Source organism: Pleurodeles waltl, chromosome 3_1 (assembly GCF_031143425.1).
Source record: "Pleurodeles waltl isolate 20211129_DDA chromosome 3_1, aPleWal1.hap1.20221129, whole genome shotgun sequence".
Taxonomy (NCBI): Eukaryota; Metazoa; Chordata; class Amphibia; order Caudata; family Salamandridae; genus Pleurodeles; species Pleurodeles waltl.
Window position 1 is genome coordinate 258,940,105 of NC_090440.1, and position 17,320 is coordinate 258,957,424.

Here is a 17,320-nt window from a genome sequence, read left to right on the forward strand (position 1 = left end):
GGGGGGGGGAGGTGGCTACTGTTTGAACAGCCAGATCTTGAGAAGTTTCCTGAAGGTAAGTAGGTCTTTGGTCTGGCGCAGGTGGATTGGAAGAGTGTTCCACGTTTTGGCGAGAGGTATGAAAATGATCTACCGCCGGTTGTAGTTCTGCGGACACGTGGGATGGTTGCGAGGGCGAAGTCAGCAGAGTGGAGATGCTGGGTTGGGGTATAGAAGGTGAGTCGTTTGTTGAGGTATTCTGGTCCGGTGTTGTACAGTGCTTTGTGAGCGTGGGTGATGAACAACCTCATCAAGCGATACACAGACAAGACTGAGGTGGTTGTTTGGGGGGGACGGGGGGGGGGGGAGGGCATTGTGGTTCAAGTAATCGGCTTGGCGTCTGACTTATTAGGACCATATGCCATCTCTTATGAGGCAAGAAATCTTGTCCTCTACTTTGATGACAAGCATTCATTTAAACATCACAAAGGTGGCTTTGACATTGTTTTTGCATCTCACTCGACTTAAAAAAAAAAAAAAATCCTCAGATTCAGAGATGACCACTTTCACTTTAATATTATTCGGGCCTGAGTGAGCTTTCCTCTGGGATATGAGATTGCCCATACCTCTGGATGTTCGTAGCCAGTATTCACGCGCTGCAACTGGCACAAAATGTGGCAGCAAAACTGCTTCCGAAGCTTCTCCGCTTTGCCTCCACATCTACTTATTTGAAGCAGCTATACTGGCTGAAGATTTGTGTTGGGGCCATGTTTAAGAGGTTTTGCTTAAGTTTCAAAGCGCTGCATTTCAACAGCCTTCCATTTTTGCACCAAATGTCTCACTAATAGAGCTTTGTGCTCTTCTCGGTTATTTCTACTTTTGCTTTCCAAAATCAGACAATTTTGACAAGGTGGTCAAGCCTTTCGATCCAAAGAAAAGACCTATTGGAGTTCTCTTTTTCTGGATCTTGGGGAAAATTATGCGCTCAGGTAAGCACATAAAACCTGGTTATCCAAACTGTAAGGTATCAGCTAGTGTTTAGGTCCTTAGTGCCAGGATGGCTTAATGGTGTTTGAAAGCTTTATAAATCCAATCCATTAAAACATGAGAATTTGGTGGCCACACAGAAATTCAGTCAGCTGGAAGGACAGCCAATCACCCCCAACTGTCTAGACACGCGAGTTCTTCCATGTGGCAGACAGCCGGTGTCCAATTGGCAGGCATTCAGGAACGACAAACAGGCAGGCACTTAGGAGAAACCCCATTGCAGGCATGAAAGAGTTCCCAATATGAGACACTAGGGCAATTCAAATGACAAGTGGCATTAATAATAGACATTCTAATATTTAGGATGTGGAATCCAGGACCAAATTCACAATACAAAAAGCTGAGTTATGGATTTTACTGTGCTAAAATTATCAACGTGTGTGCGCAATTTAATGATTGCCAGGTAGCATGCAACTGTACAGCTGCTGCACGTTCAATATGATAATGGATTTGCCACATATTGCTCTATCAGCTTCATTATTTGCATGCTTCAACAATGTATTTTTAGCTGAAATTGACCAATGGTTATTCTGAACGTGACAAAAGGCAAGTTCATGGAATGGATCCAACACCCAGGCTTAGACAATATATTTAGGGCTGTAAACCAAACGTGTACATATTTAAATATTCTTCTAACATGATGGAAAGTACTTTTCTTATTTGAAAAATATTTTGTTTCACTATCCATGAATACAGTGCCGTGTCTACAAAGCTGAAATGACATCAAGAGTGCTCTGGTTGTTTGGATGAATCCCAAACGTTATGGATTCCTATTCCACACCTGATTAGAAACTGGCACAAGTATGGACCCAGAACACAGGAAAACATTCAATCTTTGCCTCAGTAGTCTAGGTTTAAAATTTGTCTGTGATGTCTAGAGTAAATAAGTACAACTTTTATTTTAAAAAGTGTGAACACTTAAGGTTATTTTAGTGCAGCACTGCATTGGTTTAAAATAAACTATAACAATGTTAATAAAACGAAGAGCCTGTGCTTCAGTGCAAGACAAACATTGATAGTGAATAACCAATTGAATGTGTTATTTTTTTTCCTTCGTCTGAAAACTATTTACTATAGCTCTGGGATGCATTTTGGATCAATATGTGATTGACGAAAAGTGAAAAGAGCTAGATGGCTACGTCACAGAATGTGCCAAACAATGTAGGCGCTAGCATCTAAATCAATATGCTGACAGCAAGCAAAACTGCAGCGCACCAGCAGTGACTGCAGTGCACAGGGATGAACGCCAGGGCAGTAGTCACAACTTGTTGCCATTGGGAGATAGAACAACTCTATGACAAGCAGTGTGGTAAGAAAGGACTATGATTACGCCCAGTAATCTCAGTCATAAGTTTATTAGTAGAAACACAAACTGGCGTCTGACCATCCCAGCTGTTGCTCGCCAACTGCCATCTCTGGAATGGTGATCGCTCTACATTCTAGATGACATTTACATCATAACACATCCTCCCCGTTCATTAACAAAGCGACTCTGGAAAACAAGAGTAACAAACAACAAAAAATAAAAATAGATAATAAAAATAAAATTTGTAACCAGTTCATGGTCTAACATATACCACTCAAATAACAATAAGTACCTTATCTAACATAATCTTTCAAATAAGAAGGTGGCTTCCTAATCCTCCCGCACACACTGCTCTGATCCTCAAAATTACTATGCGGAGCATCACTACACACTACACTCGCCACTTCATCATCACTCATAAACATAATCCCTGAACAACAGTCATCAACACTCGCCTCTGAGACACCTCCCTTTTGATACAAAGCCACATTCCAGAAGTTCCACCTTTCTCCGTTCTCCAAAACTTACAAAATGCATTACAACCTGCTGGAACCCTAAAAAGACCCTTGAACTTGCCCAAGCCTCCTTGGACCCTCCCCGATTTCACCTTGACCCAGTCCCCCACTTCCACTGATCTTGGACTGAACATCTACTTCACTCGCAGATGAAACACCACCATGTCTGAACTTCCTCATTCAACCAAGCTGGAAACAATTTAATACCTGGTAATCGACCTCGCATAGACACAAACTGAATTTTGTTAGTGACACTATGTGGTGTGGTACTGTACGCCCACACCATATCAGAAACAATTTTCTTGGCATCATAACGATTGGCATCTTAAAGAAACCGTTCAATTGGCCATAGCCAAACAGCTCTCTCAGCCATCCCATTCCCCCTAGGATTATACAGTGAGGTGCAAGAATGTTTAACTCCCCACTCCTGCAAAAATTTTACCATCTCATGTGATGTAAGCTGTGTCCCATTATCCGTGACAAGCACAACTGGGGCCCCCTCTTTTTTTAAAATGTCCTCCAAGACTGTAATTCTGTTTCTTGTGGTGATATTCTTCAAAAACTCCATGCCAACCAGTTGGAGTGCACATCCACCACGGCAAATCTCATATCCAACGTCAACTCATTCAATGGTCCAACTAAATCCAAACAGACTGTATGCCAAGGCCTTCCCGGGTCTTCCAAGTGTCCCCCCACACTCTTCTCATTAACCAATCTCTTCTCACTTGCTTTACACAGTTCACAATTTTGTACCCATTCTCTGATTTGATTATTCGTCCCTGGACACCAAAATTTTTCCCTCACTCTCCTGTTAGTCAACGCTTGCCCCAGATGTCCCTCATGAGCCAACTTAAAATTCTGGAACCTCAACCCTACCGGGGGTATAAAACAATCACCCTTCATAATCACACCATCACCACAAAGACTTTCAAATAAGGTCTCACTGGTAATGGAAGAGTGCTCTCCCTTACCTTCCCATGTCGTATCAATCCAACCACATCTTTCATGACCACATCCCCATCCATCTCATGCCTCCATTGCATCAACGAAAAGGAACCAGTCACACTACTCACCATGTCATGAACAATGGCGGCAGCATCCTCATTGTCAGCATCTATCACTCAAACACCATCAACCTCTTCCCAATCCAATGACAACCTTGACAGGCAATCAGGTTGAATATTCTTCCAACCCTGCAAAAATTGAACTGTATAATTATACTCCTGAAGTCTAGCCGCCAACCTGGCTAATCTGGCTGACCCTTTTCCTGCTCCACCTGCAGACAAGACTTTCACCAGTGGTTTGTGATCCGTCTGTATAACAAAAGGCAACCCCCACATATATACTTGAAAATACTCAACACCCCATGCTGCTGCTAGAGCTTCCCGCTCAATGACTAAATAATTTCTTTCAGCTGACGTCAGAGTACGAGAGGCAAATGCTACTGTTTTTTCCTCCCCATCAAGGTACTGCGACAGAACGACACCCAGACCAGATGCACTAGCATCCACCGTGAGTGCAGATGTCAATTCCTAATTGAATACAGTCAAAATCCCAGCTCGACATATCTCCTTCTTGATGTCTTCAAAACACAATTGTTGTTCCTCCTCCCACTCAAACCTACTGCCCTTACGCAACAATTTTTTCTAATTCTCTGTCTTCTCAGCAAATTTTTCCACAAATTTAGTATAGTACTCCACCAGCCCCCAAAAAAACCTCAAATGATCCCTATCCTTCGGAACTGGAGCCTTGCTTATGGCATCTAACAAGGAGTGTTTAGGCCTAACAAACTCTTGATCAATTGTATATCCTAAATACTCCACTTGCTCAATTAAAAAAATACATTTTGCCTGATTAAGTGTAAGACCCAACTCCTCCAGCTTCTTCAGCACCAACCTCAGAGTAACATTGTGATCAGCCACTGTCTTTCCCATGACCAAGATGTCATCTTGGAAATAGATCATATTATCTACACCCTTCAAAACATTAGCCATTGCCCTTTGAAAAACACTAGCTGCTGAAGCCAATCCAAATGGTAAGGGTTTAAGTTGGAAAGTCCCTTCTGTAGTGACAAAAGCAATGAGAGATTTGGAGCCCTCATGCAATCTGATTTGAACTCCGGTCCTTCACCAGGGTCGATTCATTAATGTTGGGAATAGGGAACATATCCATGACTATATTCTGATTCACTGAGCGCAAGTCAACGCAGAATCTCAAACGTCAATCTCCTTCTGAGTAATCACCACTGGAGAAATCCACTCCGAAGCCTCCACCAGCTCTATAACTCCTTCTGCCAACATTTCCCCCAATAAACACTTTAAATCATCCCAAACAGACAAAAAGGCACTTGCCTCAACTTATGTTGAGAAGAACAGCATTCGGTTTCACTCGCACTTTATGAACGTAGCCTCTGAGACACCCGAACTGCTTATCAAACACATTACTGACACCCGCCAATACATCATCCAAAGTTGGAACTTCTACAACTAACACCTGATTGGGGTCCTAGGGTGTATCAATGTTCAGATCAAATTGATGCATCCACCCTAGAATTGCCGGTCCACCCGCTGAAACAAACTTTGACCCTGACACACCTGTAGCCATATTGAATGTCACCTTCCATATACTCTAAAATGTCTACAGACTCTCCCTGGTACCCATCCGGATTAATCACTTTAGGTAAAAGTTCAACATTCACCCAATGCTTCCTAACTAGTTGTTCTGGAATAATAGCGTACATGGATCCAGAGTCGACCATGAGGACCAAATCCTTGCCACACATGGTAAAGGTAGTTGAAGGTCTAGACATTCTACCAATAAGCTCAAAAATGTCCTTAGATTTGGAATCGTAACTTACTACAAGAACTCTGTCCTCACACAAATCTACATTTGCATCCCCTGCCACCCCCACACTAAAATATTTATTATCTTTGGTGGGTTCTTTACAAGCTCTCGTATAGGGGCCTTTACGTCCGCATCTCCTACAAAACTTGTTTCTTGCAAAACACTTTGCAGAGTGAGTCATGAAAATTGCTGCCACAATGTGCACAGTCTCTCTTAATTCTTATAACGTAGGAACCTTGGACCCCTTTGTTCTTAGAAATACTTGGGGATTCATACTCCTTCTTGTCCTTCTTCTTAAGTACACACACCTCGCTCGGAGCACATTCATCATGACTAGAACTAACTGAAGAAACATCAGTAGTCTTGTCCCACCTGCTCAGTTCTTTCATACACCACTGCGATTCCTCGATTACTTTGGCCATTCCAATAGACTCCATGAGCATGGGATCCTTTGCTGCCCATAGCCTCTCCTGTATCTTTTTTTCCTTGCATTGGACAATCAACTGGTCACGGATAAGTTCATCCATCATGTTACCAAAATGACATTTAATAGAAAGTTCTCTTAGTCTAGCCACAAATTCATCAATAGACTCCTGTTGAGGTTGCGTGTAAAATTTGTACCTGGCCATAACCAAATTGACCTCTTTCACAAACCTCTTCTCCAAGCCTCTTTAGAGCTTCCTTGTAGACATCATCCATTGGTTGACCAATAGGCCCCATCACTGCTGGCAAGTACTTAAAAACTTTTACCTTTGTTCCCAAGAGCACTTAGTAAAATGTCCTTCTTCCTGGCTGGAGAAAAATGTTGCCCATCTAAAGCTATTATATAGTTCTCTAAAATCTCTATCCAATCCTCCCAACAACTATCTGTTTGGCCAGCCTATGGTTAAAAAAAAAAAAAAAAAAAAAAAGGGGAGGTGTTGTAATAAATGTTCCCGAATGCAGCCATGAGAGAGATACAGAAATAAATACAACACTGAAAAAAAAAAAAAAAAAAAAAAACAGTCTACTTTCTCAGAAACTTAGCAGTCTGGGCTTTTCTTCTACCATCGAGGAAGCTACTCGTCAAAATAAGCGGTCTAGTGTTCCTTTCTTAAACAAGGAAGAGATGATGTGATGTCCGATCAGGGGACGAGTCCACGAGACGGCTTTCACGCACAAGCTTGTGCACGCGAGAAGCACTCAAGCACCTACACGTGCCGAAAAGAATTGCGGCACACGCCAAAACTAATTGCGGGAGGACCTCTCCACCTCCTGTGATGCTGCCCAGAACACGCCCAGGTTGTGCCCTTAAGGCAAGCACAGTCCACTCACCGCAGCCTGCAGAGTCACCCAGAGCGACTCCCCTCCTGAAGGGGAGCTCAGCAATAGTAGTCCGGCTGCCCACAAGGGTCCACGAAGGCAGCTCACATGCTCCTCTCAATCCAGGATGCCGGGAAAAGACAGCAAAGCAGCACTTCAGTGCCTCAGAAGCGAGTAGAGAGTGCCAACAGTATCGCACACAGCCCCTGGACACCAGAAAAGCTTCACGACCTGCCGGTGAGTAGAAAAGCAGCGACAGCCAGGATGTGTATAACTCGTCGCCAAAAATGTTAAGAAAGGACTAATAAATGTATTAGTAGAAACACAACCTTGCATCCAACCATCCCAGAGGTTGCTCGCCAACCGCCATCTCTGGAATGGTGATCGCTCTACATTCTAGATGACATTTACATCATAACAAAGTGCAATGTGCTCTCAGTGAAGTCAGTCCACATACACAGAGTGCCTGTGTTTTGCAGTGGTATGCAACAAGTCTGTCAGTGACTGCTTGAGAAGTGGTATAGCTCCCGCACTACTCCTAATAAAAACCAGATTTGGCATCCATTAGCCAAAGAAACGCATAGTGACGTCATAGGAAGTGATACCATTCCTCACAAACCTTTCATATCATTGACTTCAAAGGGTGCATTTTATAGTCCCATGTGGTGCAACCGTATATGTTTTTTTCCCCTAAAGATCGGTCTCTTCAGTCGCCTAAATGGGAACACGTGCATATATCTCAAACTGATTTTGTGGCCACGGCTCATAAAAAGGCTAAAACAGAGACGTACTTGGATTTTGAAACGGTTGAAAGTGGTGGGGGAGCCAAAATGTGAGACAATGTGTGTCCCGTAATCAGGGGCCGGCCGTTGGCATGGGCTACAGTTCAGGGCGTCTTTGTACTGAAGGGCGCCAGGAACTGCTGACAATACACTATCCAAGCATGTCACCAAATTGGGAGCAGTGCATATTACGTGTAAAAACTCAAATGAAAAAGAAACGTGGAACAAACCCAGGCACTAAACTCGTTCGACAAAAACGAAGTCGGGGCTCCTATTTTGCACTGCTCTAATGCTCACAGTAAGGTCAGCGCTGCCTATTTTCCCTTTGATCGGAGTCGAATATTTCTTTTTTGTGGGAGACGATGTTATTTGGACCACTTTACTAGGTCACCACTGACTGGGACAGTTGAAACAGGGGCACTCCATGACGTTGCAGGCCGGTGACTGTTGTTATGAAGCTGACCCCTACTGAGGAAGGGGTGTTTTCCCTGCCTGGAACAGAGTGCCTTTGCCATGGTGGTTATTCTCACGTTCTTTTAAAACGTCCAGTATGAGTGAGACACCTAACAAACCGGTTTATTTAAGAGAGAGCGTATGTACTTCTAACGCACAGTGGTGTACTTCTAACGCACAGTGGTGTACTGCTAACGCACAGTGGTGTACTGCTAACGCACAGTGGTATCCTGCCTCGCCAAGCAGCGTTATATGTATGAATAATATATATCTACCGTAGAATCCAGCGCTTGTATGCATTCGTTGAAGTCTAATTTCAATTAATCCGTTTTTAAAATAGCTGGATTTCTAATTTGCTACCTTCCAATAACTTGCGTTTATATAGCACGCCATTCTTCAATTCGGCCGTTTCTAATCACGAGTTATATTGCCCAATTTGATGACGTATAATCTGTTCTTTCAACCAAAGCTTGCGCTGTTACTGAAAGTACGCTAACAGTTTGTGAATAAGAAACACTGGCACTTGTGCTGCTATGTGTATACTAAACTAGGAGCTTTTGAATTAAGGACTTGAGCTCATAAAGGCACCCCAATTTGTTTTTTGCCCAGGGCCCTCCTGGTCCTTTGGCCCGCAATGACTCAGTGAGGATAACTGAAGGGGGGTGGGAGTTGACACCACCGCAGGATAAACCTGGAAAATGGGCGGTACTTGACTCCAGTACCGCGTCATTATTGTCGGGGCATATTTATGGGAACCTTAATTATTTTAGCCTGCACTCAACTCAAACAAAGCAAAAGGTGCCCTTTGTTGCCCGTAAATCAAGCAGAAAATGAACTGTCACAGTCACGCTGCGCGTGGGAGAACGCTAAAGCCACTTTCCCAGTGAATTACAGGGTGTGTGTTCAATTACAGTACCTGCATACACGGCGTTCTTGTCCACTCCTAAGGACTCGTCACCCACCACCAGCACCTTCCTTGACCCCGCTTGAGAAATCCGTTCCTGCAACTCCAGCACACGCCGGCTTTTCCCACTGCAAGGAAAACCGCACAGCACCACTAACGGCATGTCCTTAGCGTCTCACCAGAGCGCACGCGCGGTATTTTGTAGCACCCGGAAGCATAACTAGTATGAGAGTAGGCATCGCTCTCTAGCACCCTTGCAATGGGATGTACTGACGCTACCTTTCGAGTCTCCTTATAGGCGCTTATCGGCACTCCTGGACCCGGAAGTTAAAATCTATCTTGACAGCAGACATAACGGATAGGGTAAAAATGTAAAACATTTCGCCTTGCTCCGTGAAACTTGCGAACGGCAAGTTTTCTCTGAAATTTTTGTAAGTCTCTAAGGGGTCTGTATGTTCTGAACGATACCATTGGGTTTTCATCCATTCTTACCACTGCTTTAGATTTTCAATCAGGATATTGTTTAGTCTCCAATCGACTTTTTCCGAATGAATAGTTGTGTGGAAGACTACCCATGTTTTTTAAAAAAAAGAAAAGAAGGTTAAACATTATGGACGCTGCACAGAAATGGAAGAGTTGCACATTTCCATCGCTTGAGTAGTTCAAGAGGGAAGATTTGGTAGAATCGCCATTCTTGTTTTTCGAGAAGCCTCTTAATGCTCCCGAAGTACACGTTCAAAGTCTGTAACCTACATTTGTTTACTAACTTGCGTTGTCGAACTTTGGAGCCCATTGTTTAACTTAAAATAGTGCACCCTAAAGAGGGAGCAAGAGGAAACTTCAATGACCACCAAGCCCCCTCCTTCAGTCTTGAACACATCACAAAATATATAAGATAGTTGTGTAAAATAAGAGGAGTACCCCTAATTTGGAGGTCAAAACGTGTCATGGAGGCAGATCCAAAGCTCTGATCCGGTTCAAATATGTAAGCATGGACCAAGCCATTTTATTGACATTTGCAACTCACATGATGGGAAGTAGAGTTGGGTGCCTTGCTGGGGCCTTAGACAGTGCGCACAGGTGGAAGAACAAATGGAGGCGACACCAATCACAGGTTCTCTGACCAGGAGGTCTGGGACTGGGTCCTTTTTAGGTTGAGCGCGCAAGCACTTTGACTTTGACGCCATTAACTACGCTCATCACGATCACTCGTTCAAGGGCATGCCTTTCAAAAATCTTTTGTTATCAGTGGTAAATGCTTTACATTTGTCCCTCTTTGGGGCAGTTTTGTTACGCCTTGGACATCGACCCTGTTACATGGATAATTGCACGTATGCCCATAAATTTGACTGCAAGCGAACTTCTCATTCCTTTTATGTCTCTCCTTCGCGCTCAGGCTCACGGCGGCTGTGGTGCTTTGAATTGGTTTGCTTATATCAAGTGTTTTACTTTTCATTTTCAATTTATGTGGCAAGAAAAGTCAATTTAGGAATTTACAACGCTAATAGATCTAACTTGAGCAAACGCGAGACCCATTGCATTGCAAATGCTTGTTACTATTCACTTCCTCCTGTTGTCATGGTATTTACCATGTGACCACGTGTGACAGGGGTCCAACAGATAATTTCCCCTCCTGTGAAGGGCTTAGTGGGCCTCCTTTACCCAAACAAAATGAACTAAAAAAGCAAAATGAAAATAAAAAAAACACAAACATGCGTTTGCATCAAAACAAGGAGACCGTACAGGTACAAACATTTTTTTTGCATAACAGTGAAAATGACGTAATTTCAGCTTAGCATAAAATCTTTTATCTTTGTGGAAGTTGCTAGTCGAGGTAGTAGATCATGCTTCCCCATGCCTCGTCTGTGCAAAACTGCCTCATCTTCAATAGGCTCACCTTCGCTAAGGTGGAGGTCATCTCTCCCACCATTCTTTTGTGAGTTAGGTGAATTTACCCTCTGGGGTTGATCTGCTAATCTACCGGGCAAAACAGAAAATGGCTCACAAGCTTCAACTCGTGAAACATTAGCCTCATCGTCACAAATGTTAGCCTGATTGTGTGTTGGCTATTCTCCGCATTCTCTGGTTCAGGGTCTGGCTGCTGATGTAGTTTAAACAAAGATACGTTTCTTGTGATTGCCTCACTATCCTTCCGAGCAGTGACTATTGTTCCCTTCACGTCACTCACTGTCCATAGTTCAATCTCGATTGGCAGCCTGAATTTGCTCCCTGGATGCCTGTTTTTTACAAGTACCAGATCACCAACACTGATGTCACATTGATTGGCATGCCTCTTCCTTGAGATGCGGTCATTTTGATCACTGCATCGATGCAACACCCCTGCTACTTTATCTCGTATTGCAGAAGGTTCTCCAACATGAGTAATTGTCTCCTACACCATCCGGTTCATACACAGCGTGCTAGGGGACACTCTAGTGGTAGCATGCTGAGAAAAACATACAAGGCGCACTCCATATGCTGGTCAATGGCCACAGCAATTCTCAAAACCTTGTTTAGTTTCCTCAAGAAGTGTTCAGCTTCACTGTTCGCATGCGGCTAGGGTGGTGATATAGCAATGATGACACCCTCTGGAAGCTATGTTTTCTGCAAATTCTTGACTAGAAACGGTTGCTGCTGTTAGTGAAGGTAAAATCTCCACTTCAGGATACTTTGAAAAATCGTCTGTTATCACCAACATGTGGCAACGATCTGGTAGGTTCCCAAAATCAGCACTCGCCCTGTCCCAAGGGACCAAGGGAATGGCCTCTTTGATTATGGGTGCTGGTGGCTCAGCTGGACCAGCTGCTTAGCGTTTAGAACATTGTATCACTGTGCGTTCAACCTGGTCATCCAAACCAGGGAACCATACTTTGCACCAGCGTCTCAACCTTGTTTGCACTACTCCTTGATGAGCAGAATGGGTGAAGTCCACCACTTGGTTCTGCAATGAGGTGCAAATTACCAGTCAATGGCCCCTCAGGAGACACCCTTCTGGAGAAACAGCAAGTTCCTGCCTGACGTGGTGTAATGATGATTAGGTCAAACAAGCTTCTTCTGTGCCACGGGACACGTAGTGCATCAGCGTGTGCCAGTTCCCTGAAGTTACTGCTGAGTATGCTAATTGAAGACATTCGTCCGCCTTGGTTCCTGCTATGATGTTGACCAGGGAGATGGGTAGAGGCCTTGACCGTTCCACCACCAGTCGTACATATTCTTCTTCAACTTTAGTGTCAGACGCTTCACTGGCAGTAGCTGGTCATTAATGCTGGGGCAAATATCCTTATTTTGAGATCCTGATCGATACAGTACTGATAAACGATATTATTGGAGCTGCAGGATCCTCTTCTTGATCCTGGGAGGTGGTTTGGATGATGATGCTTCGAACAAAGCTACAAGCACTACTGTGAAAGGTTGGCTGTATAGATAGAGATGGAAATGGCGATAACTCCATTGAACTGCAATAGCTTCTTTTTCAATGTGTGGGTATCGCTGCTCATTGTCTGTTAAAGCTTGACTGACATAGACCACAGGAGCCTCTGAGATAGAACTGCCCCAAGGCCAGTGGGGTCCACTGACAGTTCTGATTCTTTGCCTGGATCAAAGTAAACTAAAGTAGTGACTGCGGAAAGGGCATTTTTAGTTGCTTGAAACACCTCCTCTTGGGTGGGTCCCCATTCCCAAACTGTGTTAGTTTTGGGTAATTCTCAGAGCAGAGCAGTGAGGGTAGTCACATTTTGAATAAATCGCCTGAAGTATGTAACCATCCCCAAGAAACGTCAGACACCTGAGATGTTGGTAGGTGCTGGGGGCAGATTGAATAACTCAGGCATGACTCAATTCTCAGAAAATCGGTACCCGAAGAAGGCAATCTTCTTCTAGAAAAAAGCAAATTTCTGACAATGTAGGGTAACACCATTGTCTTGTAGTCGTATGAAGGTCGCCCTAAGTCTGTCAAGATGCTCTACAATAGTTGGAGCATGCACTTAAATGTCATCATTGACACGGATGACACCATCTCGTTCAGTGGTGTCTTGAAAGACCTTTGCAGCACTAACATTCCAAAACTGAGGTGTTTTTATTTTCTTAAGCCCACATAGGTGGAAAAGGTTGTACTGGCTCTTGACTCTGGAGCCAACAGTAGTTGATGGTGTCCTGCTCAGAAATCCATCTTAGAGAACCATCACAATCCACTCACTTCTGCAACAATGTCATTCACAATGGGCGTGAGGTGACATTCACGCTGGATGGCCATGTTGGGCAGACGCATGTCGACACAGATTGTGATCTCACCTGGTTGTTTAGGCCTGCGAAGAACCACAATCGGGGATACCCAGGATGTGGGGTCATCCACCTGTTCAATGATATCCGCCTGCTCCAGTTTTGTCAGCTCTTCCTCTACTTTGGGGCGTAGATGGAAAGCCACTCAGCAATGCCTCAGTGCAACTGGCTGAGTTGACTCATCAATGTGGAGGTGTATGAGTCGGTCTTTGAGGCATCCAGTGACACCTATATGCACACTGAAAGTAAAGGAAACCAGACTGAGTCATTCCACCACCCGGCAGCTTAATAGCATTCCAGATCCAGTCTTGGTAACATACACCTTGGCCATTGCCAACTGTGACTTGTGTGAGATTTCTGCTGTGAACACCCTGCCAATGGGTGTGGCGTTGAAGACCCATAAGCGGACTCCTGGGTAGCGGTGGGCCTTAGGGCTGGTCGTATTGGGAGAGTCTGCAACACTGATTGCGCCAAGATGTTTATGGATGCTCCTGTGTCAGTGAGGCCGGAATTCTGTGGCTCAAGAGAAAAATAGTGCACTTTGGAATGCACCAGCAAGGGTGTCCTCCAGGCTGCTTGGCATGAATTAGATGCACTGCTCCTTCCACATAGTCATCAGCATTCATGTCTTCTTCATCCTCATTGACTACTGAAGTTTGCACAATATTGACCCACTTGGGGTTTTGAGTCTATCAGATGCAGACTAGCAGCATACCTTGGTGAAATGGTGTAATTTGTTGCAGTTGGACACTGTTTTCCTTGTGAAGGGCCCGACCCTTGATGAGGGTAGAGTCCTCTGCATGTGTAACACACCCTGACGCTCGCAACAGGATTAGGATGAGTAATTTTCTTGTCTATTCCTATTACTGCCAGGGCACTGACAACGCAGAGCTACTTCCATATGCTCAGCGCTCACCTTTGACAGTTCCTTTGCCTGCCCCGTTGTGAGAATGTCAGCCATGGACATTTCAGGTACCTTCAGAAATTTCTCCCTGAGCTTGACAGAGAAGCACCCCTGTATAAACTGTCCGCAAATTTCTTCATCAGCATTCAGCAATGTGCAGGTACTAGCAAGTTCCTTGAGTCATGCATAGAAAGTATCCACTGATTCTTCAGGAAGTTGCCTGGCTTAGCGTAAGAGGAATCGCTCTTAGGGTTGTGAGCAGTTCAGAGTGTGCAGTGAAAGTCTGCTTCAAAGTTTGATATGTAAAAGGTGTACCCTTCTCCACCACCCACTTCCCCAACATGTGAGTAGTGGCGCCGCCTAGCTGTAGGAGCATGGGGCGTCACCTGTCATTGTCCAGTGCCACCTTCGCAAAATAATTCTCCAGCTGATCTACCCAGTCTTTCCATCTAGCAGCTTGTGCAGAAGGAGGGCCTTCCACGACGAATGGTTCAAGGGAGGGAACGGAAGCCATGAAGGATCACTGAGGGCCTGCATAAGTAAGAAGAATTGTCTAGTAGAGGTGAAGGGTAGATGATGTGGCAAACACTGGGGCCCGCTTTGGCAGTCAGGCCGGAAGGTTGTCTTTTTTTTTGTTGTCAAGGATTTGGGACTCATGCTCATGTCAGGGGCCAGCAGTAGACATCAGGGTAGGGAGCTAGTCAATGCAGGCAAAAACAGAGTGCTTTATTTTAACATGTGCAGGTGAGTCGTGGTGTCCTTCTTTCATTTCCTTTTGTTTCTTCTTTTTTTTTTTAATGGGTTGTAGAAAGGCAGCAGCTACTGGGGATGTCTCATGGTTGAACAGGTGGCCTAAAGGAGTCTTCTTCGAGTGATGGTGCAGACAAGATGCTCATTAGGCCTTCTGGAGGAGAGCATGAGTGGCAATTCACTCCCAGCAGACAGTAGGGGGCTGGATTTGGGAGTGTAAAAGGCAAAGCAGGCAGCACTGAACTGCTGCGAAGGCCACCAATGATGGTAATAAATCAGCGACAGTTATTGAGTTATCAAAATCAGCCTTTCTTTCACCATCTCAAGTTGATGTCCGATGCAACACAGGCCTAAAGTGAGAAGAGTTTCTGGTAAGGGACTTCCCTGATCAGTGAGCCGTCACCATGTGTCCTTTGGTAGACATTACTTGAAATGGTTCAGCATCATAAGGAGCATCAGATTTTGTTTTTCATAGCTGTCGAGCAATCAACAAATCTCCTTTTTGCAATGAGAGGTCTTTCACATATCGCCTCTTGTATGCATATATTTTCATTTTCTGTTTTTGAACCAAATCCCTCGTACAAGTCAAGTTTTCATTATTATCTCTCTCTGTGGTCCATTAGGGTGTCTTGTTTTCCATTGCTCTCTTGAAAATCAAAGTTGCAGGACTTTTACCCGTGGTCGAGTGAGGCGTTGAATGATAAGCTCGTAGAGTTCAATACGGTTTTTAATCTGAGCTTCTCAAGAGTTTCACACTGCACTGCTTTCTTTAGCATACTCATAAAATGCTCAACAACTCCATTGGCTTAGGCCAACAAGGCTGTGATCTTTTGATGCTTTACATTCAGATGCTCTAGAAATATGTTTAATTCTTTGCTGCTTAAGGGTGGACCATTGTCGTACTTCACAATGACTGGCAAGCCCCATGTTGCAAATATGCCATCAAGTTTTTTATTATTCGCTCATGTGTCATGGATGAGAGATCTGCGACCAACGGAATTTTCACCATTAAATGATGTCCATTATCAAGTGGACCAATGAAATCAATGGTTACTTTCTTCCACGCATGTTTGGGGACTGCTGAGTGACTTTGGTTGACAGGCAATTGCATATGTGACACGTTTTGAGCTCTTTTTCTACTATTTCACCTAGGTATGGAAACCAAACTCTATTTCAAAGGGCTCTCTTTGTAGCAACAATACCACAATGTCTTTTGTTAGCCACATCTATCACGTTTTGTCAGAGAGACTTTAAAATCAAGATCCTCGATCTTCGCAGAATAACTCCTTCCAGAGTTATAGATAATTCATCCTTGACATTGTTGTACTTTGATAGTCGCCATCTTTATTTAAAGGTCAGTCATGTTTGTTTCACGACTGATGTGCAATTATGGGGGTGATTCCGACCGCCGCCCGCCTCGCGGGAACCGCCATATGGCCGCTCCGCGGTCGAAAGACCGCGGAGGCCATTCAGGCTTTCCCGCTGGGCTGGCGGGCGACCGCCAGGAGGCCGCCCGCCAGCCCAGCGGGAAACCCCTCCCCACGAGGAAGCCGGCTCCGAATGGAGCCGGCGGAGTGGGTATGTGCGACGGGTGCAGTTTGCACCCGTCGCGTATTTCAGTGTCTGCATTGCAGACACTGAAATACACAGTGAGGCCCTCTTACGGGGGCCCCTGCAGTGCCCATGCCATTGGCATGGGCACTGCAGGGGCCCCCAGGGGCCCCGCGGCACCCCCTACCGCCATCCTGTTCCTGGCGGGCGAACCGCCAGGAACAGGATGGCGGTAGGGGGTGTCAGAATCCCCCATGGCGGCGCAGCAAGCTGCGCCGCCATGGGGGATTCCAAGGGCAGCGGAAAACCGGCGGGAGACCGCCGGTTTTCCTTGTCTGACCGCGGCCAAACCGCCGCGGTCAGAATGCCCGGCGGGGCACCGCCTGCCTGTTGGCGGTGCTCCCGCATCCCCGGCCGCCGGGGTCGGAATGACCCCCTATGTCTCTTAAATTTAACATGTTACTATCATGACTTGTAGCAGTGACACTCTGGGCTATTGATACTGCAGCTGGTGTACTTGACTTGGCAATGGAGTTAATGTAAGCCTCAGGTATTTGGAAGGAGTGTCATTACCTTGAATTGCCACTCTCAAAAAGTAGTCAGCAGGATTTTGATCCTTTCCAGGTTGATGCACAATTGAGTAACTGTATTCTTGCAATTATAGCTCCCATCGTTCAATTTGAGGATGCATCTTAGCCTTGGGAT

The 17,320-nt window shown here is 45.0% G+C and overlaps 1 protein-coding gene across 1 annotated transcript in view; it reads right to left on the reverse strand.

Annotated features, from left to right (window-relative positions):
* The window catches only part of KTI12 (KTI12 chromatin associated homolog), a 320,786-nt gene extending 311,373 nt beyond the window's left edge, over positions 1-9,413 (reverse strand). The window contains exon 1 of the mRNA XM_069222350.1: positions 9,145-9,413. Within this exon, the coding sequence (XP_069078451.1) occupies positions 9,145-9,295 (151 nt within the window). The 5' untranslated portion in view covers positions 9,296-9,413. The remainder of the gene's footprint in view (positions 1-9,144) is intronic.
* Positions 9,414-17,320: the final 7,907 nt, after the last annotated feature.